Here is a 21,735-nt window from a genome sequence, read left to right as displayed (position 1 = left end):
AGTTTTCTAGGATAAATTTTTATAACTTTTACAGTTATTTTTTGATTTATTACAAAGTTTCAATAAAATTAATTTTTTGATTTAAATCACATGATTAAAATTAAATAAATCACGTGATTTAAATCATTTGATTTAAATCATGCCAACCCTGATTCAAACGCAGCGATTTTAAAGTAGCAATCGCAACCTGCGACTGGCTCTCATAGGAAACTACGATTGCGATTGCGATTTCTTCTATTTGCAAGTTTCAATTTAGGCAACCAGTATTTACTTTACAGCGATTTGCGACTTTGTTGCGATTTTGCTGCGATTGTGATTTTGTAAACTGGGACCGTGATTTCTATCTGCGAGTTGAATTTTTAGGAGTTGCGATTTGCGATATTGGTGCGAATGTAATTTTGTGTTCTATTTAAGTATTTTCTAGTAAACTGCGATTGAATTTTCTCTCTAATATTATTTATCTTTAGAGAAGATGTTTTCAAGTCAAAAAAAATATATAAAACAACATATTTTCTGACAACGATTATAGATTTTCGGGAATGAAGATATGGTCTCTATATCAGAAGAACCTAGTTCTGCACTAGTCGGCGAATGATATGTATTCGAAAAGCGAATTTTTGTCACTTATAAATAAATTTTAAAATAAAATCCTGCGTTTAGCGGTCTTATGGATTCACACGAAATTACTTCAAAAATCGGTTCAACATTTAAAATGATGAATAGATATTTTTATATATAGTTTTATAAAATTTACAATTATTTTTCGATTTATTATTTGTTATAGAAATATTTTTTATAGTTTTCTAGGATAGATTTTATAACTTTTACAGTTATTTTTGATTTATTACAAAGTTTCAATAAAATTAATTTTTGATTTAAATCACATGATTAAAATTAAATAAATCACGTGATTTAAATCACGATTTAAATCATGATTTACATTATTTGATTTAAATCATGCCAACCCTGATTCAAACGCAGCGATTTTAAAGTAGCAATCGCAACCTGCGACTGGCTCTCATAGGAAACTACGATTGCGATTGCGATTGCGATTTCTTCTATTTGCAAGTTTCAATTTAGGCAACCAGTATTTACTTTACAGCGATTTGCGACTTTGTTGCGATTTTGCTGCGATTGTGATTTTGTAAACTGGGACCGTGATTTCTATCTGCGAGTTGAATTTTTAGGAGTTGCGATTTGCGATATTGGTGCGAATGTAATTTTGTGTTCTATTTAAGTATTTTCTAGTAAACTGCGATTGAATTTTCTCTCTAATATTATTTATCTTTAGAGAAGATGTTATTTTCTAGGGCCACGACTAATAATATGCCGGATGTTTCTCAAGAGTGGTTCACCTCTATAACTTTTTTATTTTTCTGATAAAAAACGAGATTTAGTATGTTAGTACCTATATGACATAAATTTGGATTGACTGACGTATTCAGTTGTTTTCGGTCACTTCCTGTTTCACCAGAAATGACTACAAGTTTTGATTTTTAAATGACACCCTCGGTATTTTTTTACTTTATTCGATAGAAAATGACACTCTGAATAGAATGGCATATCATATGGCAACTTTTTTACTTTTTATTTTCGCTTAAAAAAATTGAATTTTAAATATCAGTCTAGAATGTCATGGCTGTGTAAAAACACTAATTTTAATCAAGATGCCCTGGAAAATAGACTTGATCGACTTGGTTCATTGGCATATTTAGAAAAAACATTTTTTTTAGAAACAATTTGGTTTGGTACATATTAAAATCGCATCGTCACAGTCGCTTCGATTTAAAAATCGCAATCGTAGTTTCAATTGCGATTGAAGAATCGCAGTTTTCCTCATCTCTACTACAGATGCCCGAAGCGTTGTTGCCGGACCCGTATAAAGTAGGTAATAGGAAAAACTTTGAAACATGGCAACCCCTATTTGCGAAAACTTTTTGATTGGGACCCTGTTAAAGGTGTATTCCCCTATTCATGAATATACGTAAAAATTAGGTTTTGATTAAAAATATAGTCGTTATTAAAAATATATGAGCGTAATAATCCTGAAGCTGGATCTTAGACTATATGATAAAGTGACTTGGTGGAAGAATAATAACTTAGCTAATAAGCTAACACAACAATTTGTGTATCATATGCTTACAAAAATCTAACTACAATGTTCTAGTTTTTTTTTTAAACTCGCTTTTAAACTCGACTATTTTTTTACAAAAAAAACCAACATATTTTCATACTCGACAGAATGCACCACTATTTCCTCGTACCCAACCTTCGACTACACGCTACTGCTTTAAGACAATTACCCGAAGTCGTTTATTAATTATTTACGCAAAAGAAAAAAGTGCCTTTTCAAGTACAAATTCAGCAGGAAAATGTATCTCAGTCCTAAGACACGTTCGATCTAGTAGATTCAGTCTAAGCCGGTAAATTTCACGGACTCGCCATGATCTCGGCCTACGTTGTCCCTTGTGCTATCGCGTGTCTTTTGGTGTGGATGCTGGCATCGCTGTTCGGCAAAAGAAGACTGTTTCTGTTCGCCAGGGATTATAAAGGACCACGATTTTATCCTGTAGTCGGCAACGGGCTACATGCCATAGAAAAAGGTACATTTTTTGGAATACAAACTTTGTCTTTTATTTCAATCATCCTGTATTAGTGTATAGGGTGGGTCAAATTGGACGCTTTTAAAGGGAAACGCCCTTTTCTATAGGAGATAGACGAAAACTAATATCGGTGTCTGGAGCTCAATTTTCATCAAAAACATGATGAAAAACCGCACATCGATATGTGTTACCGTTTCGGAGTTACGGAGTGTTTTTCAAAAATGTGCATTTTTAACAAATCGCTGTAACTTTTTTGCTATGGAAAATTTTGTATTTCGATGAAAACATTTCCAAAGCACCTTTTTACGTAGAATTTAATGGTTTAAGTATAATTTTTTTTAAATTAATAATTTAACAGTTATCAACAGAAAAATTGATTTTTTATTTGGGACACCCTGTATATTTTTAATTAACTGAAAAGAACTTAAAATTACATTTCCAAAAATATAGCACACTTGATGTTTTGTTATAATCCCCTTCGAAATACAGAATTTTTAAAAGTTCGCCACTTTTAACTAGTAGGCTGCGGACCCCTTATTGATGATATGCCCCTAATGGAACTCGAAAACATATTTTTCCAGTAAGACGAGGCACCGTCTCAGAACACTGAAGTTATCAGCAAATTTTTGCAGCCAATTTCTAGAATAATTGAATAGCTAACCTAACCGCTAACCCCTAACCTAAACTAAGTCCCAACCGTTGGCCGACGAGGCCACCGGACTTAGTGCCTATGGATCTAATCCTATGGATATCTTTGCTGAAGAATAAAGGTTCTTATTTTGAAATTATCCGTAGAATCTAGACAATAATTAGAAGTATTTAATAAGTATGAGAGGGTACTTTCATCCCCCACTGAGTTAATGAATTCCGCGAGATATGTTCAAAAACGGCCCCGTCTGTCCATAACAGAAGACGGTCGATATGTCGAACACATGTAGCAAAATCTCATATCCTTTGCTATTTATTTTTATTGCTATTAGATATAGTTTAAATGTGTTCATGTTGGTTAAATATAGTTTAAATTCTTATAAAATTCTGCATCTCTCATTGCAAATATTATTGTCATTTTAATTGATGCTCACAGCTAGAATATTTCTGCATTACAGCCCGCGCAGTTCAAATCCTACTTATTTAAAGTAGCCGAATTTTTATAAACTCTATATCTCGAGGAATCGAGCAAAATATCAAGTGTGCTATATTTTTGGAAAGGCAATTTTAAATTCTTTTCAATAAATTAAAAATATACAGGGTGTCCCAAATAAAAAATCAAATTTTCTGTTGATAATTCTTAAATTATTAATTTCAAAAAAAAGTATACTTAAACTATCAAATTCTACGTAAAAAATGCTTTGGAAATGTTCTCATCAAAATACAAAATTTTCCATAGCAAAAAAGTTACAGCAATTTGTGAAAAATGCACATTTTTGAAAAACACCCTGTAACTCCGAAACGGTAACAGATATCGATATGCGGTTTTCACTATCATGTTTTTGACAAAAATTGAGCTCCAGAGACCAATATTAGTTTTCGTCTATCTGCTTTAGAAAAAAGTGTTTCCCTTTAAAAGCGTCCAATTTGACTCACCCTGTACACTTTCTGCATTAAGTACAATGACTTACAATTTAACTTACCAAAAGTCTTTGTCCACACAAACTTTGTCCTTTGTTACAGAACATCCTGTATAAGTGTGCACTTTCTGCATTAGTTACTGTGTTTTAATACAATTTAATTTTTCTGCATTTTTATCGGGTGAATTGCAATGGGAGGCTTGTAATACGAAAAGGTACATTGTTTGGAATTGAAACTTATTTGTTCTTTATTACAAAACATTCTGTATTAGTGTACACTTTCTGAATTACATACAATATTTTTTAGTACATTTTAACATAACCAAAATTATTTTACTTCCTTTCTGCAATTGTATCCGGTTATTGGCTGCAATGTTTTAATATAATTTAACCTAATTGATATACCGGGTGCGTCTCAAAAGTGACTCACCCCTATAACTTTTTCCTTTTTTCACATAAAAAACGAGATGTTAGTATATGACATAAATAAGCATTGATTAAAGTATTCACTTATTGTTGGTCACTTCCTGTTTCACCGGAAATGACTTAATTTTTAAATGACACCCTCGATATATTTTTATTTTATTCGATAGAAAATGACACTCTGAATAGAACGACATATCAAATGTCAACTTTTGACATTTTCGCATATGATTTATTTGAAATTGGGCGCATTCAGTAAACACACCGGTTACTCCACCGGTGCAGAAAATTAAAGTGAATACCAATGGTAACTCACCGGTTGTGGTCACCGATCAGTTGAGAGCCTACCGTATTTTGTTTCCGGTTTATTTACGTATCGGTAATTTAATCGTTCAATGAAAAGTTATCTGTAGGTCTTTACCGGTTAATACCGGTGTGTTTACTGAATGTGCCTATTGTAACATGCGGTTCATAGTTCATAACGACAATTTCAGTCGAAATACCAAGTGTGTGGTACCAAATTATTCGTAAAAAATGCTTTTTCCAAATAAGCTAATGAGCCACCCTTGTTGCATTTGAAAAAAAATGGGATAAGCTTAAAAATACGATTTGGGCATCTTTTAACCGGCCCACAGTGGGCAACAATCCAGAAGTATGTTGCAAAAGTTCTTTTTTTGTTCGACTTTATTCAAATTTGGTAAAAACATTCTATGCCCGTAGGCCGTGAACCCTGTTAGTTTTGGCTGACTTGAGAGTGGTTGGGGGTGGTGGAAGGGATTCGTAAAATGGAAAAATCATCTTTTGACTAATACAGCTACCAAAATGCGGTAAGAATATTTTACATTTCACTAAATTTTACGATTTTTGGCAGAGCAAAGATGAAACAGACATATATTGAGCAATTATTACTCCTCCGCCATATACAAGGTTTGTTTTATATATTGACATCCTCTGTATCTTTTTTATTCGACGTTTTCGAAAAAAAGTGTCTTGAATAAAAGTTTGGTCTCGAATACATTTTTCAAAACAGTCTTCTTTGCACATACAGGGTGCCTTAGAAATTCTGTGTGTGGCTCAACTTTCTTATTTCAAATTAGTACCCAATTTTTTATTTTATTTTTATTTTCTCCTAAAAATCCTAACTACATTTTTGTAGCATAGCCTATACCTAATTTGAAATAAGATAGTTGAACCACGCCCCGACTTTTTGAAGCACTTTGTATATGCGAAATAGACTTTTTTGGCAAGTTTATTCAAAACCACTTTCATTTGAGACAGTTTTCGGAAACGTCAAATAAAAAAGATAAAGGGGGTGTCAATGTATAAAAGAAAACCCTAGTATACTAATCCAATCGAACTTCTATTCAAGATTGTTTGTCATTTGAATAAGTTGGATCTCTAATAATACCATACAATATGTGAACAATATTTTATTATTATATTTTAAATAAGTAACAATATTCTGAGAATTAAACAATGACGATTTAGAAAATAATAGAACTTATATGTACCTATTAAAAATATCTAAATTTTATTATACCACCTACTATTTACTGATATTTTGTTTTATAACAGCTGGAAGCAATGGTCACGAAGTGCACATTTTTAAATCTGAAAGAAAAATCCATTTTATTTAATTTAAAAAATTAGGTACTGTCAAAATTTGTCAATTTGTCAAAAAATGTCATTTGACATTTATGACATACTTCTTTGGAAATCTTGAGAAAAGTTACGTAACGTTATATTTCAAGTTCTTCTCTAGCTCTAGCTACTATAACAATTAATTTATGAGAATTATCCACATACAGGATGTTACTATACACATACGCATGGAGACTTACGCTTCCAATAATTTAATGTTGCGATTTTTTGCGATTTTTTTGACTTAACTTTTCTAAGATAGAATATATGCCACTATCAAAAAAACCTTAAATGATTATGTTCTACTTTGACCTTTACGTAGTTTTTATCCAAAAAATCAAAATAAAAGATACTTTTTTACTTACCTTCACATTAAATTTACCGCCACCGAGAATCTACGTAAAACACGTTATGACAATTTTACAATAATTATTGACAGTAAGCTAAGGTCGTCCGATTCAATTGTTATAATACTGTGTCACTTGAATGCAACGCCTACTATTTAAAAAATTGTAGAAAAAAGGCAGTTATTGGACACAAATTAACTGAAAATGTAGGTTTTGCGCAAAGTTCGTTTTACAGCCCCTCGAAAGAGACTCTGAATATGTTTTTTTGTTAGTTTTATGTGGTTTCCTCTTAACTAATATGTTTTCAATTTAATGTTATTGCTATAAATGCTAACTGTGGATGTTATTTTTTGCAACTTGGTTTGGACATATTGCCTACTGTGCGGCCAGGACAAGACTCGAAAAACATTAGACGATCAAATATATTTTTCCAAGGCTCCTTCACTATAAATTAATATTTTTAACACAGCCATGGCACTCTAGATTGAAATCTAAAATACGATTTTTTATAAGCGAAAATGTCAAAAGTTGACATATGATATGTCATTATATTCAGAGCGTCATTTACTATCGAATAAAGTAAAAATATGCCATTGCTGCCATTTAAAAATCAAAAATTTTAGTCATTTCGGGTGAAACAGGATGTGAGACCAAAAACAATTGAATACATCAATCAATCCTAATTTCGAAATCTCATTTTTTATCTGAAAAAATAAAAAAGTTATAAGGGTGAGCCACTTTTGAGACACACCCGTTATTCTGTGCTATCATTCAATTTAAGCTTAGTTTTTTATGCGTCGAAAAATTGGATACATGAAAACCAGCTGAATCTAAGAAACTATCTACATAAAATTAACCAAGAAATTCGTAAGATAATATAATATGATCGAAAAAAAAACCGCGTCAGCGATGGCTATGAAATTAAGATCGTTGTCATTTTATATGTAAAATTATATGAAGAATGTCATCGATCGTCATTTCCAAGCCAATTGGATGTCGTTTTTTTTTCGATCATACGGTATTAGCATCGATGCAAATGTTAAACTCTAACTTTTTAAAACCTATAATGTCATTTTTTCTCAGAAAAGTCCGAAATTCGGAGGCATAAAAACCAGGGTTGGCATGATTTAAATCGTGATTTAAGTCAAGTGATTTTTTTTAATTTAATCATATGATTGAAATCAAAAAAAAATTCATTGAAACTTTATTATAAATCAAAAAATAACTGTAAAAGTTATAAAAATATGTTCTAGAAAACTATAAAAAATATTTCTATAACAGATAATAAATCGAAAAATAATTGTAAATGTTATAAAACTATATGAAAATATCTATTCATCAATTTAATTGTTAGACCGATTTTTGAACTAATTTCGTCTGAATCCATTAGACCGCTAAACGCAGGGATTTATATTAAAAATAAGTAACAAAAATTCGCTGTTCGAATACATATCATTCGCACAGTCTAGTGCAGAACTAGGTTCTTCTAATATAATCTAATTTTAATAATAATAATAATCTAATCTTCATTCCCGAGAATCTATAATCATTGTCAGAAAATATGTTGTTTTATATTTTTTTTAAAACGGTTGTATGTTTCCAAATTCCTGCCGACATTTTGATCTGCAGTAAGTACTTTACACTTTGACATTAGATCATAATACATACTAATTTCATTCGCGACTTAAGACTATTTCCGAACAATAGTGTATTGTTTTATTAGGAGTAAAAATTATACTTTTTTTGACGATGCTGTACCTTTGAAGGACCATCGTAAAGCTGTTCCGACGTTACAGACAGGCACAGAAAGTACATTTTTACTCCGAATAGAACATAGATACTATATTTTTTAAACATTACAAATAATTTTTTAATCAATTTCAAACATTGCAAATAATATAAACAGTAATCGAGCAACAATTTGTACACTCGTTGAGAAAAAAAATTTGACACTTAATATCAATTTAATAATAACAGTGCTTTACTTTTATGCCTAGGCGTTAAAATGACAAAAATTAATACTTTTGAGACGTTTGAAAAAAATTTTTTGATCTAAAGCAAACGACTTTTTTGCGGAATATATTTATGACCGATGTAGAAAAATGACACGCGCCGTAGAATTGTTAATGTAAAAGAGGTAAGACTAGGACTTTAATTGGAAATAAGTCCTAGTCATTTGGAAATCCAATTTAAATATTGTTTTGAATTAAAATAAAAAAAAAATCTTTTTTTTTTATTTTTTTTAAACCATGATTTTTTCCAACCCTGGTGAAAACTGATCTTTAAATTACTTATTTAGGAAAATACAACATGAACTATTTTACATGTAATTCTACCGTTATCTATGTATATATTATGTGTGAAAAATAAATCGAATGCAAATCATATGCAACATGCGATATGGTCTGATACATGCATTAAATAGATTGGAGTTATTTAATACCCTAGACTTTTTCTCCAGCTATAGATAGAAATTTTTAATTGAATATTTATAACCTTGCTCGGGTTATGGGGAATTACTATGACTAGGAAATGCAGTTATTTCAATAGAACAATCAGTTCATGCAGTCCTTGAGACTGATTCAGTGGTAGAATAAATTTATTACCGATTTGATATTTATGTATGTACCTACAAAGCGGTTTACTCTTCAGAAACAACTTTTAAGATATCAGAAATAGTTTTTTTTTATAAAAAGAGTTTTTGTTACACAGTGTGTTTCAAAAAATATGTGCCATCTCTCATAGGGAGATTCCTCATGTAAAAATATAATTTATTTTTTATATCAATATAGGTCCGATTCTGCTTTTGCAATCTTCATTCTTTCTTCGATTTATTATATTTTTTATCCATAGCAAATTAAAATTGCCTTATATCTATCAAAAATAGTAGATAAAATAGTACTTTAACCGGAAGGGTAGATTAAATGATACTTTAACAGCAAGGATAGGTTAAAAACTTTATTTGTTCTCCTACGTTTTTTAATTGCTTCCATTTTTGAAAATGTTCGTATTACTTTTCATAAGTTATTCGGGATTTAAATGGAAGTAGTTTGGATATAGCTTGATATAGCGTTTGTCGCCTGAATCTGAATAGACAGTTAAAGCAAGGCACGATACGTATACGTATCTCTATACGTAACGCAGAAACCTACGTTATGTCTGCCGTTGCGTTGTCGTGTAAACAAGAGTTAAAGCAAATATTTACGTAACGCAAATGTAATAATAATATAATTCTAAATTATTTTGTGAAACAATTTATTTAATTTTAAAACTGAAAATGGATATCTATTATTCCATTGATCCCACATTAAATTTAAAAAAGTTGGAAAAATGAAGAAAATTATAATTGGAAATTATTTTATTACAGAAAGTAGCTCTTACAACTTATAATGCTCTTAGCAATAAAAAATATTAGAAAACAGACACAGTTTTATGATTATTTATTAGATTCCATCTTTTAGATCCTCATGTGGATTTTGGCGAAGAACTAGAATTTCATTATATAGATTCCAAAATGAGTTTATTATGATGCTTAATATTTTCATACTAATTTATTGTAATAAAATAGGCCCAGTTCTGTTATACTGGCCCCAAAATTTATGAAATAACTTAATTACTAGCCAGTTGTGGAAACGAGTTGTTTGTGAATTTGTACGTTCGGCATCATTCGGGTGAAAATCGAAACTCCTTCGGCTCGATACGTTTGCGTTTTGTACGTACCTAAAGTGCCTAGGAAAGTCTTATGGAAGTGACAGGTTGTAGCCGAAGGTCCAGTACTAGACGCACGAGGGGGCGCAATTAGCAAAAAAAATTACAAAATTTAAAATTTTACCTCTTTTTACCTGGCTTTTACCGTCAAATGTAAAATTTAACCTGTCAACAGTTGTCAATTTATGGTCAATTTATTTTTTATCATAGACAAACAAATAAAAAGAGACTGACAAATCCCATGGTAAAGAGTGGGACCGCGTTACCGTAGCGCAACTCAGAATAACAATTTTGAAACCAATTAGCAGGACCATGGCAGGACGTACGTCTTTATTGCTATCTTTCTTTATTATGCGTGTTTTATATGAAAAAGAAAGAGATAGGTATAAAACGTATCCTAAGACATTATCGCACATTCTGGCTGACGGAAAATTTAAATTAGCCTTTATTAGTAGTATTCTTTCATTCTGAAACTGAAAATTTTCACTTAAACTGATTTACTCCCTATACCACGTAAAGGGAACGTGGTGTAGGGAATAAATCAGTTTAAGCGAAAATTTGCAGTTTCTTTCAGAACGAAAGAATACTACTATTATAAGGGAAATTATAAAAAAAGCAAAAATTGTACTGTTTTATAAACGTATTTATTTATAGATACATAAAAATAAATAAACTTTTTATAATATAATAACAAAAAATAACAGTGTTTATTCCACCCACCTACCAATTTTAAATGCAGAAGAACTGACTGTTGCAGGAAACGATCGGCCAATTTTTTTAAAGGGCATTAAAAATCTCATTTTCGAAAAAAAACTGCCTAATTGCAATAACAAAGTGAGTATCCAAGCAAAGAAGACTTTACGAGAATCATGATCCTGAACCATTTTTAAGTCCAGTTTTAATCCTAAAACAAAAGTAAAATAGGTATATTAATAAAGTTTCTGGTTACTATAAACCAGCTATAAACTACCTACCCAAAAAATGAAAAAAATTAATTGTATTAATTTGTTATGTTAAGAGAGAGGACTTCTACTTTTTTCTTAATAAGATGATAAATATAACTACTTACTTTTATTTTACCGGGTGTCTTTAACATATCTATCAGGGAAAGGGGGCACCAATACATATAAAAAATGGATGATACTGGCTCCTGCAGCAAATAAAATAACAAATAGTATAACCGAAAATTATAAATAACAAAATATAGATACCTATATGGAACAAGGGAATTTGTTCCCTATCCATATTCATAAGTCAATAAAATGGAGAGTTTAGAAAAAAAGGTAAATCACCAAAAGAAAAATTAACAAACATGACGAATTGTCATGATGTTGACATCTTGGTTGTCATGATGATGAAAACGAAAGGCGATTGTTCTAATTTCTATTTAGAAATTACGTTTTATATGGTTGCTTCTTTCTCTCTTGTTATATTAGAATGAGATAGTGGGCCCAATAGACGCAATGCGCAGATCAACATAAATAGAACGAAATTTTGCGTTCTGAGTTGCGCTACGGGAACGTTGTCCCTCTCTTTGCCATTTAATTTGCCAGTCTCTTTTTATTTGTTTGTCTATGCATGACAGCCGCGGCCATTATTATATGACAGTCGAACAATTTAATTTTTGAAATAGATAGCCACATGTCTTATCTTTATGGCACAGTGACTGTGGTAATCACTAAATTTGACGTTTAGACTATACACATATTTTTGACAGATAGTTTTTTTCGTCAAAAAATTTTAAATATTGTTTTTTCTTAAAAACGGTTAATGTTAGGTATAGAGTGTTTAATATCAAAATTCATAAAATTTTACAGAGAATTTAAATATGCAATAAAAAATGGGAGCACCCATTTAAAATAAGAAAGTTGCTGTCAACAAAAGTTACTGTCAACCGGTATTTCCGGAAGTGCCGCCATATTGAAAACATTTTTAATTGGTAGATCTTGTGTGTAATGATGTGCAAAAAATCTCCGATCTAGATATTGTAGTTCTCTAAAAACTTCTAATGGCACGCTCAGCCTGGGACACCCTATATGTAATTTAACAGATGGATTTCTTTTTTTTAGATTTCTTCAACGGAATTCAAGACCACATCAAAGATGGATTACCGTCTAATCTGTGGCTGTGCCACGAATATTATTACATCACCGATAATGCTACCGAGATCAGAGAAGTTCTAAACAATCCCAATTCTTTGGACAAGATGAAATTGTACGGATTCATAAATCTGGCAATGAAAGATTCTCTACTTCTTATGCCTGGTAATCTTACTGTAATGGTACTTAGTGTTTTGCGTTGCGCTAGCTTTCGCTGAGCGTCGGGCGTCGAGTTAATTATTTTGTTTCGGCGAGATTTGTAGCGTTCGGTGGCTCGACATCATCGAAGACCAGGCAAGACATGTACTTTGGGACGCAAAATTGTTACAATAGTCGTGTTCGGCATTATACTCTGAGAAATCTAGATAAACAAAGAACAACAGATATAAAGCATCCCAGAGGAAAAGAGAGGAAAAACCTGTACTTTCTCTGATATTTGTCAAAGTTACGGCAAAGTATTTTTCTAAGTGTCATCTTTTTGATCGACCTGAAAACCATAAAATAATTAACTAGAAAGAAGTGTCAACTCTGTGTTAAATCTTGGAAACACGATACGCCACCGAAAGCCTTCGTTGTCGTCTGGAGACCTAATTTTCCAATTGACAGGTTGAGATGATGGTTTCGTTTTTATTTCCGTTTCCGGTTATTCAATGGCGGGCCCTCTTTCAGTTTAAATGTATTTTGTACTCTTTCTTACCATAAATAAAACAAAAAAAAATTATTCAAACATATTTATTTGAAATATGAGACAACGTGACTAAATAAATATAAAAAATAAAGAATTGAATGATTTCTACAGCAATTACTTAATTATATGCAATTTTAACGTAAATTAGTAAGGTATAAGCATGACTTACAGTAATTTGTAAATAAATACACGTATTCACAGCCATCAGAGACAAAAAACGGGGGCAGGGACATGAAAACGGGAGCCCTATACAAAAACCTGAAAACAGAAAAGCAAATTTTTTTATAGTAAAATTAACAATGTAAAAATATCAATAGGTATAAAATACAAATATACTGTTTAAAGTAAGCGTCCATTATTTCCAAAGAGACCTGGTCTATAAATCAAAAAGAAGCAAAAAGAGACTTTTAGTCGGATAAAAATCGGATTGTATCAGTCAGATTTATTGCATTATTGACAATAAATCGCACATACTGGAGGTAACCTAGCTAGGTATATTCTTTGGAGGTAACTAATGTTGGCTATAGTTAAAAATGATCTTACCTTGCTGTAAATTGTTTCCATTTTCGAAAAAATCGCCGATCATAAACATAACAAAATTTTCTTGCATCTAAAAAATACAGAAATAGTGTTTATTTACTACCTATTTTTAATATACATGGGACATACCTAGTACTGCAGAAACGTCTTTTTCTCCAGGATTTTTCATGTAATATATATATTATATATGCTTTATTACCTTTATATTTATAAATTTCTACCGAAATATCAAATTGAATTTACAAAACAAAACTAAACGGAGGGCACGGAGAGAATTAAAATGGTGTCGAAATTTGTTCTAGAACAAATCTGAAGTTGTCTCTGAAATCTGTCAATTCTAAACTGTGAAGTTAGACAATAGTTAGAGAGAAACATTGCTGTCCTTATCTAGGCGGCCATACTTGTCGTCAGGAGATGACAGGAATGACACTAATGACTGTTTCCAATTTTCCTATTTCACTGTCACCCCCCTACTGAAAACTTCGAGCAAAAAGATGACACTTTCAACAATACCCTGATATATATCAGAGACGATACAGGTTTTCCCCTGGAATACTTTATATATTTATGGTTCTTTTTTTATCTAGATTTCTCAGAGCAGAATGCCGAGCTCAGCTAATATAGAAATATAAACGTCCGTAATCGGTTATTTGAAGAAATCATATCTATCTCTATTCTAAATTTTTGAAACTTTTTTATAATATATTTATTTAATTGTCTCTTTATTTTTTTTAGGTAGGTTATCCAACTTTTTTGTATATAATTATAACGTTTCTAACAGTAAAATTAAATAAACTTCTATCTTTAAAGGCATTTTACAAACTAGAAATGTAAAAAACAGTCTCACAAGACAAGCAAGAAGACCTGGCGCTTGCCTGAACGCCTAGACGCGACGGCGACGCGAACGCGACGCAACTGTCGATCACAGCTGTCGATGCTCTCAGCCTGAACATACCTTAAGGTAAGACGCACATTGGGACGCATGCCACGCAACCCAAGCAAGGCAGCGCTAGACAAGTTTTTGTAACACAAGCAAGTTAATACCTGTCCGCAAATTGAGACGCAACGCAACACAGGCCACGAATGTGTTGAGTTAGTCGTGCGTTACTTTGTAGTCGAGACACAGATCTCCTTGTGCGTGCGGCACATTTACATGCAGTTTTCAAGATGAAGTAAAAAATAATAGGCTCTATGATGCTGTGGAGTTCAGAAAACTGCTCTCTATTTTTAACCGGAAGTAGTTCGAGAACTTCGCATCCGACAATTCAAATGTCAAAGCGAATTCTCCATGAATTAGTCGTTTTTGATGTAATTGCCCATCCAAAAAGATTTTCGGCATTTTTTCACATCGTATAGCAGGACTTCTGTTTCCCACTCTTCCTCCAAATCTGACTCAGATCTAAGGTCTAGTAAATATTCTATTTCAGAAACAGCCGACATTGTGTTACTTTGGTTTTTCCAGGAACAAACTAAACCTAAGAAATAATATAATAAGATTTGTGCTTGTAAGCGTCTGGCTTGTGCTGCTATATGCGCTTCTGACACAGCCCACTGTCAACTTGCGTGGGTCGCCTCGAGAAATGCCTTACATGGGTTGCGTAGCATGCGTCCCAATGTGCGCCTTACCTAAGTCGGCATGAAATGCTGTGGTTTTGCTATACCGGGTGCGTCTCAAAAGTGACTCACCCCTATAACATTTTTATTTTTTCAGATAAAAAACGAGATTTTCTATGTTAGTATATGACATAAATTAGAATTGATTGACGTATTCAATTGTTTTTGGTCACTTCCTGTTTCACCGGAAATGACAACAACTTTTGATTTTCAAAAAGGCATCCTCTATGGTATTTTTTTACTTTATTCGATAGAAAATGACACCTAACCTAATCTAATTGAATAGAATGACATATGATATGTCGATATATGAACTTTTGACATTTTCGTTTTAAAAAAATTGAAGCTATCTCTGACGCCGTTTTTTTTTCTCGATAGTATGGTATTTTTATTATGCATTATTTCAGTGGACCTGTGGAAGAAACACAGAAAATTCTGTTCGAGGAGCTTCAGCCAACCTGTCCTAAACAGTTTTGTACGGTTTTTTTACAATAATTCTGTTACCCTAAACGAAGTACTCAAAGACGCCCATAACAAAGACACATTTGAAATATTCGAAAGATATACCTTCGAAACGTTTTGCGGTAAGTATAATCTAAGAGTATTTTTTGTTATAATGATTGATAAAAATATGAATTCGACAAGAGAAAAGTTTCTTTGGATGTGGTATACAATGATTCAGTATTGAAACTAAAAGAATTCCCGACTTCCATTTTCTTTATTTATTTTGGTTAATGTAATGTTTAAGTCAGCAGGATCACTGGCCATGATCAAGTATACACACAACCAAACTTATATGGAATCATTTATTATTTTTCATAATTTTTGAGACGTATGAAAATTTTGTATTTATGAATAAAACTCAATCCTTACCAATGACTTTTAATGAAAAATAATCCATATAGCAATAAAAAAAATAGTCAGTTCCCAAAATAAACAAAATGGTATTTTTTGGGTTCTGAAACAAAATTAAAAATTAAATTTTTAATGGCTCAAAAGCAAAAACAAAAAGAAAATTGATAATTTTAATATTCCTTGTTGCCACCTCTAGCCCTTATGCAAGTTTCGATTCGCACTGGCATGCTTCTTATTAAATTATCAACGTTGTCTTGGGATATGTTTTCCCATTCTGCTAATGCTACATCAATAAGCTGTGCAAGATTTCTTGGATTGTTTCGACGAGCTCTAACCCTTCTTTTGAGCTAGTCACACAAGTGTTCGATAGGGCTTTAGATCTGGTAAACATGCAGGCCAGCCCAAAACTATGACACCTTGACACTATGACGTTTCAAGACATTCTCTAGTCACTCTGTTGGTATGGAGAGGTGCACTATCGTACAAGAAGTTAAAATTATAACCAATTGTAGCTCTATAAAGACTAACGATTGGGGTGCTAGACACAAGTCAACATATCTCGACCCGTTAAAGTTCGTTGAAGTGGTAACAATGAAAAACTCATCCGAAAAAAGAACATTTTGCCAATTCTCAGTTGTCCAGTTTTGATGTTGATGGCCTCAATTTAGCCGGTCAATTTTATTTTGCCGAGATAACTGTGGGATCCGTAACTCTCTCCTACTGTAAAATCCTCGAGCACGAAGCCTTTTTGTTATGGTTTCAACTAAAACGTTTACATCCTGTAGCTGCCAGAAGTTGTCTTTGTAGCTCTGGATGAGAAACATTGGGATTTATTCTAGCAATTTGGTCCACAAGGCGGTCTTGTTGTTCAGTCAGTAACTCTTTGACGACTTTGTCTGGGCCTATCCTTGTGTGTTCCTAATTCCAATACCTTGCATATGTTTTCGATACAACACCCTGGGTAACGCCTACTATCTCTGCTACATCTCTTTGGAGCATTCCTTGTTCGGTGAGAGCAATAATTCTTCCCCTCTGTACATCTGTTAATGCAACATAAAGCATTTTTTTGGATCGAATGAAAATTACCGGACAATCGTGATTTTACTACTGAACACAAAATTCAAAAGAAAATAAATCGCAGCAGTCGTTTATTCTTTATTATCATGTTTATTTACATCAAAAAGCCTTATTTTAAAGTTGTATACCAATTTTTATCCTAGCAAGAAATTTAGTCAGAAATAAAGAGCGATTCCATATAAGTTTAGTTGTGTGTATACTTAGTATAAACTTATACCACAACTTATACATAGGTATATCACTAAACCGTTATCAAGTTCATACAAGTACCGTATGATCGAAAAAAACGAGTCCAGTTGGCTGGAAAATGACGATCGAGGCAGTAGCGGACTAGGGGGGGGGGGCGAAAGGGGCGGTCCGCCCCGGACCCCTTCTTCTAGGAGGCCTGCAAATCTTAATAAGTATTTTTTTATTCAACTGGCAAACAGGCCAATATGTGTTCAGTAATTATATAGCAATTTGTAGTTACGAGAATGCAAACCTTAAGTATACGCAAACTAAACACAGTATAAATGGAAGCAGATATTTACTTAATTATCAGTTATTAGGCCCCAGTAATTGTCAATGGCATTTTTCTATTTACGAAATTAAATCAAGGGGTAATTTTCTTTGTTTAGAATATCGAATAACTATTATTTTTTATATTCGAATAATTATTATTTATTCTTGGACCTATATAGGAGTATACCGCGATTTTGTAAGGGGCCCCTTACAAAATCGTGGTATTTACCTGGAACGGTCGCGAAAGTAACGCGGCTTATATGTGGAACCGGTATTCCCATCACTTTGTCATGATATATTGCCATCAAATATATGCAAACATTCGCTCGGGGATTGTTTTATTACGTCAAATTGCATTCGTTTTTCAATTTAAATGTATTATTATAAGCTTTAAAAAAATTGATGTTATCGTTTTTGGGGCCTTTTTGGAGCTGGGGCCCTTAATCCTCTGGTCGGGGCCCGTCGGGTCCCTACATAAAAACAGCAATGCCGATGAATAACATATTTATATCTACAGTATGTCCGCGGATTGTCTTCATAAAAATTTTTGCTTGTTGTAAAATGGTCATTCCTGTTTATACTTTTCCAAATTTCCATACCGTTTTAGACTTTGAGTTTTAGAGAAAAATAAAAAAAAACATGAAAATGTAGTTGAATTTTTGAACTAGTAAAAATAAAACGCCTTTCTATGGTAATATAATGTCGTTCTCAATTTTTGATAGATTATTATTGACATAATTTTAATTAAAGTTATATTTGTTGCTGTTTTAAAATGTTAAAGAAGCACAACATTTATTTAGTTCAATGCTACGGAAAGGGTGATAATAGCTATCGTAAAATGTGATACTTCAACATAAAAAAATATGACGTTAATCAAGATTAATTATAACGATTTATCAAAAAATGAAATCGAAATTATATTACCATAGCCTTTTAATTTTTAGGACTTTTTTCCTCTTGTAATCTGTGTCTGTCTTTTCCTCTGGGTGTCCCAGAAATAAGTGCTAGTATTTTCACTGGTAGTAGAGTTCAACCCCAGAAACACGCATATGATATTTTTTGGGGATTTTTTTTTAGTTTTTAATTAAAAAACATAATTTCTTGTTAATATGACAACATAGGTATTAGATTAAATTTACAAGAAAGAAAATCCAGAAAAGATAAAGTGGTTCTCAAAATTTTAGCAAATTTTCGAAGTAAAATAACTCCGTTATTTTGGACTTATTTGAAAAACGATAAAGAAAAAATATGTTTTTTTATCTACCATCCCTTAAAATACTTGCACTTATTTCTGTGACACCCTATATATATATATATATATATATATATATATATATATATATATATATATATATATATATATATATATATATATATATATATATATATATCGATTTTATTACAATTATTACAGTATATAAATACTTGAAATTTGTCAACCATTATTCATACATCATTCAATCTTTACAAAATGTGCAGACCAGGGGCCACATTTAGCTTTGCCGCCCCGGGCCCCCGAAAGGCTTAGTCCGCGACTGGATCGGGGACATTTCCCATATAAACTTATATATATAATCAGCGATCTTCATTTCATAGCCATCGCTGACACCGTTTTTTTTTGATCATACGGTATAAACTTAACGGTCAGTAATCCCTCTAACCTAAACGTGCCTAAACGTTGTGTTAATCAAAATAAATAAAGACAATGGAAGTCCAAAATTCTTTTAGTTTCTACAGATTCTTTTTTAGCTCATATGCCTTGGTTAATTTTTAAGAGCGAAATGAACTTGCCACAAACAATTTGTAATTTTTTCAATTATCATTACATTTTGATTACGTCGATATGTCTTTTTTTTATTTAACATTTATTTATTTTGTTGTAAATTTCTTGTATCATTTTTTTTTCTCTTTTTCTGGAGTTAAATGGAAGAGCAGAACATAATAATTTATGTTCTGAATTTCGCTCCATTTTCCACTGAATTTGTTTTATTCTGTAATGTTCATATCATTGTGTTCATTATATCATTACTTCTCTTGTATTTATTTTTGTGGGAAATCAGCTGTCATAACTAACGTCTAAACAAAGCAAAAATTAAATAATAAAATTATTTTTTTGATAATATTTAAATTAGTTTTCACTAAAAAATTGTTGGATCAAATAAATGTTGTTTTCCATGGCCACAGCTTATTCCCTAGTCAGCTAGTCATCTTCGCTAGTTTTTAAGCACCCGCTCTTCACCTGCTGCGCCATCTATACTAATATATAAAATCCTTAAGTGACTGACATACTGATTAATCACGATCCTGCTCAAACCACTCAACGTAAGAAGCTCAATTTTGGCATACAGGTTGATTCTAGGGTGTAGAGGTTCGATAAGAAGGGATTTTTCGAAATTCCAGTTCCAAGAGGGTGAAACCGCCCCTCAAATATTACAATATTTTTTATTTAAAAAACGGTCAAGTTTCCGAAAAAACGCTTAAACACGTATATTTTATTTTGTTTTTTTACATATTTTAAGATTTTTTAAAAATGTATACAGGGTGTTTCAAAAAGTTTGGTCATTGATTAATCACGATCCTGCTTAAAGCGCTTGACGTAAAAAGCTGATTTTTGGAAAACGGATTGACTTTAGGGTGTAGAGGTTCGATAAGAAGGGATTTTTCTAAACTCGAATTCTAAGGAGGTAAAACTATCCCTCAAATATTAAAATATTTTTTATTTAAAAACCGGTGAGTTTTTCGGAAAAACTCTTAAACACGTATATTTTATTTTGTTGTTTTACATATTTTAAGATTTTTTATAAATTTATACAGGGTGTTTCATAAAATATGACCATTGAGTAATCACGATTCTGCTTAAACTGCTTGACGTTTAAAGCTGATTTTTTGCAAACGGATTGACTGTGGGGTGTAGAGGTTGGATAAGGAGGGGTTTCTCGAATTTCAAATTCCAAGAGGGTGAAAACGCCCCTCAAATATTACAATATTTGTTATTTAAAAAACGGTTAGTCTTTCGGGAAAACGCTTGGACAAGTATAATTTATTTGGTTTTTTTACATATTTGGAAATTTTTTAAAAAATCATACAGGGTGCTCCAAAAAGTTGGGTAATTTCTTAACTACGATTCTGCTTAAACTGCTTGACGTAAAAAGCTTATTTTTGGCAAACGGATTTTTCGAAAAACAAATTCCAACGAGATGAAACTACCCCTCAAATATTACCAAGTTATATAATAATATCGCCATATTGTTTTTTCTCATGCTGACATAAATGTGAGAAAATTTTATCCAGTTTGTATGTTAATGGAAATTCTTGCTTTGCTTTACCATCACCATTACAATGATTAATTCGACGCGAACGAAGTCGATGGTACCGGCTAGTAATCCCTAAAAATATATATGTTTATCTTTAATATATCGAAAATATACATTTAACAATTTAAAATATAAGCCTATACTTACCTGAAGACCCAATCACAGTTAATTGAAAAATAAAAATCAGGGCAATGATTGCCGATTTAATTTCCACTAAAAATCTTTTGGTTAACGTCACAATGAAGTTTTCACATATATTTGCGCCATACTAAATTCAAAAAGCTACAAAATCTGTTGTGTGCTGAACTAGTAGGTAGCCATATTAACCAGATAGATACAGTTTCAATAATTTAGTATTCCAAATTACCAACAGTATTTCACATTGCCCTCACTTCCTCTAACATAAGATAAGCGAATTACGTAGGTAGGTAAGCAGAATTTCATGTAAATGATCGTATATCGACTAGGTGTCTAATAAATAAGTTGTGGTACGACTATGAGTAAACACTCGTCGTTTGCAAGTGATTATTGTAGTCAAGGCATTATGTTACTATTAGAATAATTAGCGAATTACGTAATCGTTATGTGTTCTAATACTGACCTAGATGTTTAATTTTAATTATAAACAATACAGACACAAAAATATAGTAATTCATTCGAAAATTATGCTAGATGGTTACTTTAAAATACGTTAGCACGTGTCCTTGAATATAATATTGAATAAATAATCTTAGTTCAGCTCTCCGTACTTAGGAAT

General features: G+C 31.9%; 1 protein-coding gene across 1 annotated transcript in view; it reads left to right on the top strand.

The window, feature by feature from the left end:
* The first annotated feature begins 2,325 nt into the window (after positions 1 to 2,325).
* LOC115881704 (cytochrome P450 4C1-like) overlaps positions 2,326 to 21,735 on the top strand; it is a 36,443-nt gene continuing 17,033 nt past the window's right edge. Inside the window, exons 1-3 of the mRNA XM_030899307.1 lie at positions 2,326 to 2,603; positions 12,360 to 12,554; positions 15,639 to 15,815. Of these exons, the coding sequence (XP_030755167.1) occupies positions 2,444 to 2,603; positions 12,360 to 12,554; positions 15,639 to 15,815 (532 nt within the window). The 5' untranslated portion in view covers positions 2,326 to 2,443. The remainder of the gene's footprint in view (positions 2,604 to 12,359; positions 12,555 to 15,638; positions 15,816 to 21,735) is intronic.

The sequence above is a fragment of the Sitophilus oryzae genome, unplaced genomic scaffold (assembly GCF_002938485.1).
Source record: "Sitophilus oryzae breed Bouriz unplaced genomic scaffold, Soryzae_2.0 scaffold_172_pilon_pilon, whole genome shotgun sequence".
Classification (NCBI taxonomy): Eukaryota; Metazoa; Arthropoda; class Insecta; order Coleoptera; family Curculionidae; genus Sitophilus; species Sitophilus oryzae.
Note: the sequence above shows the minus strand (reverse complement) of the source record. Positions and strands in the feature narration are given on the sequence as shown.